At 39.3% G+C, this 7,981-nt stretch overlaps 2 protein-coding genes across 2 annotated transcripts; both read right to left on the bottom strand.

The window, feature by feature from the left end:
* Positions 1-2,006: 2,006 nt before the first annotated feature.
* On the bottom strand, positions 2,007-4,832 carry LOC116614600. The gene is made up of 3 exons (XM_048731604.1): positions 4,425-4,832; positions 2,776-3,408; positions 2,007-2,671 (listed from the first exon to the last, which is right to left on the bottom strand). The coding sequence occupies exons 1-3, from the start codon at positions 4,729-4,731 to the stop codon at positions 2,652-2,654; spliced, it is 960 nt and encodes a 319-aa protein (XP_048587561.1). The 5' UTR covers positions 4,732-4,832; the 3' UTR covers positions 2,007-2,651.
* Positions 4,833-5,892: 1,060 nt separating this feature from the next.
* On the bottom strand, positions 5,893-7,475 carry LOC116614599 (orexin/Hypocretin receptor type 1). Its single transcript, XM_048731605.1, has one exon. The coding sequence runs from the start codon at positions 7,311-7,313 to the stop codon at positions 6,492-6,494; it is 822 nt and encodes a 273-aa protein (XP_048587562.1). The 5' UTR covers positions 7,314-7,475; the 3' UTR covers positions 5,893-6,491.
* Between the last annotated feature and the right edge of the window lie 506 nt (positions 7,476-7,981).

Below are 7,981 nucleotides of genomic sequence, written 5' to 3' on the forward strand. Positions count from 1 at the left end.
CAATACCGAAATTAATATTGAATCAATAAACCAATCTCGTTAATTTATTGTTTGCATTAACTCGCCCCCTTTTTATTTATTATCATTACCAATACCAATATTGCACCAATCTTGAATCAATAACCAATCTTATGAATGTTTGATTTGTACAAACACACCTGTTTCTTAAATCTAAAATGATTATTACTCAATTTCGAGCGGAGGGAAGAGAGGGGTGGTTATATCCGTTAAAACAAAATAAAAAGTTACAATTTCTGGAAAAGGGGGAATACTACTTCAAACCCTGTTTTCGGGTTGAAAGCTTCTTTGAATCAAAGTAGTTCTGCTCATGATCAAAGATGAGCCACTAAAAATGAGTCAAACAATGTCAAACAAAGGTGTCTCAAAATTGATTTTAATTTTAAAAATATATGTAATTTAATTTTTTCCTCATTATGTTTCCACACAGTTACTTTTAGTGGTGTTAAATAAAAAAAGCAGTTAATGGAGGATAAAACGCTAATTAAAATCTCAATTGTCAAACGCCGAATTCTTAGTAGACATGCCTAAGTAAACGTATCATATTAGATACCTTTTTTTTTTGGAGTAATTATAGGGCCCCGAACGGTCCCCTGAAATTTTTACGTGCTTGCAGTTTTCGGCTAATGCTCGCATGCTCGCTCAATTTCTTCCGCCGTGCTCGTATTGTATTTTTTGATGTGCTCGCTGCTCGATTTATTCAAAAACTAAAAATGATCGTCCTCGCATAAAAAAAACGGGGCATTCGCAAGCTCGCAAGTGCTCGCCAAAGACCATTCGGGGACCCAAAACAATGCAAGTTGAGCTTTCCTAAATAGAAACGCAAAATTATATTGACACTGCAGTGCAGGCCCGTAATTAAGTATTCATTCCAACAAACGGATTTTAAACCAAAAGAACAACAACAAAAAACGGCACAAATTGTTTCTTTCCAAGCACCAGATTTATTGGGGTAAAATACTCATGTAACCGTATGTTACGTACGGTACCCACAAAAACATCTGTCTTTCTGTCTTAATTTTTCCGGGGGGAGGGGGGGCTGGGAATCGGAAAGAACGAAAAGGGATTTTTATGCCATTGCAGTGTCTCCACGGAACGCTTATTATCGGATGTGTCTAAAAAATAGTTTGACTTAGATTTATGACATAACAAAGTGATGTAAAATGCTTTTTTATCTTATTGGTTTTATGCTTTATAAGCGAACCGGAAATGGACTTTTCGCCGGTGTGGGGGAGGGGCTGTGACGTCAACACCCCAACACTCCCCCCCCCCCCCCCCCCCCCCCTGGGTTATTAAATTATAACAATTTTGAAGGTACGGGCCTTAGTATGTATTTTGGCTCTTAAGCCTGGTTTACATTATAGTCGTAAGGGTCGTAACTGCCGTCTGCAAAAAGTTTATTACCTATCACCATTGGCAGTTAAGAGGCTACTCCTTCAGAATTCTAAGGCCATAAACAAAATATCATTACCTATAACTTTCGCGAGTCGTGTTATCACCTCGATGGGGCAAACCCTCGACGACTGTTACGACCCTTACGACTGTTACGACTATATGGAAACCTGGTTTTAAAGGTTGTTGGTTGTCGTAAGATGTTTCTTTCATGAGATATCGGATAGTTTATTACAAATGTGGCCTACCCTTTTACAAATGTGGCAGATTATTACAAATGTGGCCTCAACACCGTTAACTGATCGCATTCATGTGAGAGCCATATAGTGGAATTCTCATCCTTGGGGACCCAGGGAGTTGTGGGGATCGGGGACACAGGAAGCGCACGAGAAAGAATGAGGAGGAAATGACGTCTTTTCACCCTCTTTCTTTCGTCTTCGCGCGCACGTTCGCTTCCGGTCTCCGCGTCGCCCTGGGTCCCCGAGGAAATGGAATTTTCATCTCCGCTCGATATCGAAGCTTAAATATTGTAGCAAAAGTAAAAGTTTCACATCGATAGAAGCTTAAGCTTAGAAGGTAGGAACGAGGCCTTGTTGTTATCGTTACAATGTTTTTATTCGAATAAACCCCGCGCTGTAAAAAAAAAATATTTGGCGGTCAGCGTCTAAATGAACAAACACAGCGGTTAACATTGGATAAATAAGGGATAGTAAAAAAAAAATAGACACGATAAAAGACAACAAAGCAAATTGGTGATATTACAGATTATCTGCTTTTGAGAGTAGCCCATAGTAGCCCTTTCACTAGGGTATTGGTCTAGTACTGGGATTAGGTACGTTGATATGCTTTAGCTCCTCTGGCGTTATGTACGTTAACACAGCAGTTAAAATTTTACCAAAAGGCATTTTACTGACGTGACTTGCCGTGATTTCCAAATTCTTGGAACTTCTTAATTAATTCAATAATGATCAATCTTTTTTTATCAATGAAATATAGTTTCTCTAGAACTAATAGAGTGATGTTGTACTCCTATTTGAGATTAATGGTGCATACCACTGGGTAAGGTACGTTGAGTGCTATAATGTTCTATCTGAGGTAGATGGTACCACTGGGTTAGGTGCGTTGAGTGCCATTCACCTATCTGAGGTAGATAGTACCACTGGGGTTAGGTACGTTGAGTGCTGCTCTCCTATCTGAGGTAGATAGTACCACTGGGGTTAGGTACGTTGATTGCTGTTCACCTATCTGAGGTAGATAGTACCACTGGGGTTAGGTACGTTGAGTGCTGTTCGCCTATCTGAGGTAGATAGTACCACTGGGGTTAGGTACGTTGATTGCTGTTCACCTATCTGAGGTAGATAGTACCACTGGGGTTAGGTACGTTAGGGGGAAGGGCGCTTCCGAGGCTGACCCTATTTTCCTTAGCACACGAGTCATGCACGGGAAAACAGTCAGCATTGCTGCCTTCAAAAAAGAACATGTAAGTGTTTTGGAAAAGAGCAATCCCACACGAATTGTGTTTGAAGATCCTACTTGGCACAAGGTCCAGACATCTGTCCCCTACGGTCTTGATGATTCGGCAGGTGATGGAGCCCTCCTTCCAGTTAACCAGATCACCATTACCAGGAAGACAGGCAACCCAGTTGGCCAGGTTAGACTTTACCATGAACTCCCCCCCGATATGCTTCCAAAGGGTAAAGTTCATGGCGGAGTACGAGGTCTCGTTCAGGGGGGTCACGCTGCTAACTTTGCCTCCCCCAGTTTTTGGCCAGTTAGGAACTGGAGTGAGAGCATTTGTGGTTTCCATGAAGTTGGCAAAGTCAGTAAAGCGATAGCTGTATACTAGGGTCCAGCCTCCACCGTCCGTGGTCATGTCACAGTACACGCGCATAACATTTGGCGGATTAACGCTGATCCAGTAGTTCCCCGAGGCGGCCCATGGGTTTAACTTTTTTACTTGAAGACACGAAGCCACGGCGTCATCTTTCGAGCTGCCGGCTGAAAAACAGATGGCGAGAGTGACCAACCCCTTAAAACTTTTTTTGTGGGAAAAGTCAATTTTTGTATTCATTTCATTTCATTTTTTTTCAATCTTTGTGGTCAATTTTTAATGTTTATTTGCGTGTGTGTTTTTAAAAGTGCGACGCGCGCTAGATATATTGACAGTTCTATAAAGCCAATAAGAATCGGAGAAACGAGTCTAACCAATTGGCATATGTTTATAGTAGAATGCAATCTACATTCAAGAATAAAAATAAACCATAGAACATTTGCGTGCGCTTATATGCATTTTTTTCTTAGAAAATCGTTATTTGCATTTTCGTGACTTAAGACATTTTCGTGCCTTATTACAAATTATCCTGCCAAAGGTGTCATTATACAGCAGCAGGTGGTGTACTGCGCTTTTTAATGTTTTGCGAGTTTTAATAATAAAATCAAACTGTTCCCTGGCTTAAATCGCTCAAATCAATGGAACAACGATTTAGGCTTTTGTGATTGGTCAGTGCTTTGTGGAAAGTGGCGTGTTAGAAACCATTTCAGTGTTTGCCAATGAGACCTCGATTTTGAATAAAGACGCCAGCGGAGGAAGACAGCGGATAGCACAACATTGAAAACAGCAGTAGAGCGGAGTGTTAGTTGAGCTATGGCAATTTCATAGAGATAACTACTTTGAAATAGGTACATATAGATCTTAATAGGGCTTCGGACACTTTTAAATTGGTTTTGCTTTTTCAATTTTAACTAAAAAATGGTTTTGCAAGATTCGCACTGTCCAAAAGATAAAGGACAATAAAATAAATATATCATGTTATTTCATGCCCATGAAAAATTGATACTAAGGAGCATAAATATTTAATGGGTTACGAGTGAAAAAAAAAAACGAAAAAGTTATCAATTTTATTACGATTTAAAGCATTGCATCATGCCACATTCTGCAAAAATCTAGCTTTTTCAAAACAAAATACTAGAGAGCATTTTTAACAGTTTTTATGATATATGGAAAGAAAAGGTACCTTCCGTGTGACGCCGAATATCGGAGAAGATGGACGGTTTGACCTGATCGACCTGTAGAGGAAACCCGTCCTTATTCGTCTTGTTCAGCTCGCATCTCTTGGTGACTTTGTTGTAATTTATGCTTTTGCATTTCTCATCTGTATCGCAGTTGTCATTGCAAATACCAATATTTTCTACTTGGAAAGCTTTGAAAGACAATCCAGTCAGACGGATTCCGTTCACAGACTCAATTTTTTCGCACTGCTGGCCTGATACAGATGCGAAGAAGAAGAAAGCCAATAAGACAGCGTTCACCCTTAACATCATGGTTTTCTTTGACTTTGAAATATTTTAAAGGCTTTCTCCAACCATGACGTCTTTGAAAGAATGCACGTTAATTTTCCAGTGTCTTGTATTCATCAAATCCCGTGCTCTGGTTGGCTCTCGTGAGATCCAATACTACAATGCTGAGTCGATTTGTAAAATGAAAACTGAAACCACTCTTTTTACTCCCAGTTTATCGACCTTCACATTAAAACGACATTTTATTTGTCATTTTACTTTAGAATTATTGTCTTTCAAAAAATTGGCTTCAAGCTTTCCTGTGTTTTGTCAATTTTCCGTAAAAATAATTTTGATAAAGGAACGCGACAATTTCAAGTTTGCATATTTAAGAGGGGTATTTCTAATCAATGAAAATATATTTCCGTCTGAAGAGAATTTAAGCGAAATAAACCATCTCTATGATCAACTCGAGTTTAAAACGACGTAATTGGGACTAAAATATTTCACAAAATTGAACTCAGAAAAGGTTTATGTTAGAGGTTCTGTATTTCTGAATGATTTTAATTTTAAAAAAGCGTTGCGTGGAGATACAGAATGGACGCTTTATTGAATGGTTATACTAAGCAAAATCTCCGCAAACAGAGGCGATACCTCCCCTCGTGCAACCGTAAGGTAAAGAAATCTATGGCCTCGTTGGGTTCAAGACCTTGGTCACGGTATATTACATTACGAATCTTCAAGCTGGTGAATAACATATACACATTATTTAGTCCTATTAAAATTTAATCATAAGATGATGGGATGAAATTATGATTTTATTAAAGTGCCAATCCATTTAGCCTATTACTGTAACTTGAGGACACATCAGAACATGGTGAAAATTTAGTGAAAAGCCTTAGTAACATTATTTTAACACGAGAAATACATAATTGCTACTTCATTTTCAAATGCACAAGAGAGTAATCGCCATGAATAGAACTTATTTTTTTTTTCTAGAGGATAGTGTTAGTTATATTAGTTTCTCAAAAAGAGCACTTCACTATTTCTTCCATATTATCCTAATAAATCTGTACTTGGGGGCGGGAGTAGTAGGGTCGACAGGTGAAGTTGGTGGTGGTTGCAAACTATCCCAAGTCGCTGCGTTCTCGAGGGCATGTCGATAATACAGGTGATGTGATTCACTTGCAAATTTCAACCAATGCATAAGACTGGATAAACTTGTTTTTATTATAGTATAATTGATCGAGCTACACGAAAGTGTTTAACGAACACTATTCGGTAGCCATCCAATAAGCTGGAGTCTCAACCAACATATTGCGAACTAATGAAAACTGACTCTAATCACACAGCGAGCATAAAATTTGAATGCGCTCTTTGAAAAAAGGATAGACGTTTAGTTTTAAAAAGCATATGAATGTAGTATGTACACCTATTTCAAATAAGGTTACACTCCTGAATCCTTGTATCTAAAAGCCATGTGAATGCCCATAAGAATGTAAACAAAAACTCTACAGCTTTTCAAACCTTGATTTGTATTTTATTTACGTAAAGCCCTGCGGGTCACATATTCTCCGAGTGAAATCTTACTTGAAATAGGCGTACTCAGTATAATATACGTATTAGAGTGGTTTTCAAAAACCCGTGAAATACTATTTAGCTTATTTAGTACTAACACACTGTAATGTCTTTGTTCTCTTTTGTTCTGGCTTGACTATTACATTTTAACAAATACATTTTGTTGCACGGGATTTTGAAAACCACTCTATATACAGTATAAATATAGAATAAGTCAAGTCGCGTTCTCACTCACTTATAGGATTAGTGTCACGAGAGGGGCCCTTCTCAGTAGCGGGTGTCGTTTTTATGTAGAACATTTTTACCAGTGCCTTGCGTAGACTTTTCATGTAAACGAAATATATAACAACATTGCACAACCCGTTCGCATAGATTAACAGTGCCATCGTGAACCGTATCAATCGGTCTGTCGCAAAGTCGAACGGTATTTTCCAAAACAATGTGATGTTTATATAGGTGACGTACGCGAAATAGGGCAAGACAATCGCAAATGTGACGGAAATAAGCATTTTGCTGCCATCGAATCGCCATGCTTGCTCTCTGGGCATGGGCTGGTTTTCCGATAAAACCTGTTTGCTTTTGCGACGCAATAACCGCGCGATTGCGAGTGATGTGACGGTGAGGACGATACAAGGCAAGATGTACACACATACACTAAACCCTAGGAAAAGAAATTTGTGGGTGGGGTCAGGTCGGCATAGCATTGTGTATGATTCATCGTCGATATCTACTGGTATCGTGTTATGGGCGATAGCTGGTAGCAGCGATAATACTAGACCTGTAAGCCAAACTGCAACTACGCATCGAGCAACAGTGCGACGACTAGGGACCTTTAGTGGGTGGAACGCGCATGCATACCTCTCTAAACCCATCACAAGTAAGTTTATCATGGTGATTGCAGGTCCAACTATACCTACGTACCTAACTACCTTGCACGCCAGATCCGTCTCTATGTTCAACCATCCTTTTACTTGTGATATCGTCAGCGGTAGACTAACAAGGCTTGCCAGGATGTCAGATGAGGCAAGGCTCATGACGAAGTATCTCATCGTAGAGCGGGTCGATCCTGGGCTTGAGCGGTTTTCCTTGGCTTGACATACAGGACCAGGGCGTTGCCTGCGATGCTGAGGACGCCTATGATAGAGCTGATGGCGATAACCAACACCTTGACGGAGACGGCTTGTTGTATCGGCACCAAGATCTTTGAAGTCTGAGAAGCATCATTAACGCTCGAGTCTGACGACATCACTAAAAATATACAATTTTACTTTATTAGTGTAATTGTAAACTTCATCATGCTTTATGGCGATATGAGGAAATAAGAAAAAAAAAAACAAGCAAACTACAAGGGAGAACATGGCTGTGGATATCCCTTAAACGCCTTAGCGCGCAAATCTTGACTAAGGCTTTTTAGTTCCAAGGAAAACCCTATTTTGAGAGTTTAGCAGCGCACTCGTACCCTCAAGTTACGATTAAGTTTAATTACAGTTAAATTGATAAAAAAATACATAAAATGCAGCCCTTCCAAAACAAAAAGGCGACAGTTTAAAGGCAATTTATATAAAAAAAATCAATATAAGAAAAGAGTCGCAAGCTTTAAGATATAAAATACAATGCTTACCATTACCAACTGTGGACACGGACTTTACTTGATTTCATTTCATCTGCCAAGAAAATATTTTTTCTCTCTGAAAATTAGGGACATGAGACATGTCAA

Source organism: Nematostella vectensis, chromosome 8, assembly GCF_932526225.1.
Source record: "Nematostella vectensis chromosome 8, jaNemVect1.1, whole genome shotgun sequence".
NCBI classification, from domain to species: domain Eukaryota; kingdom Metazoa; phylum Cnidaria; class Anthozoa; order Actiniaria; family Edwardsiidae; genus Nematostella; species Nematostella vectensis.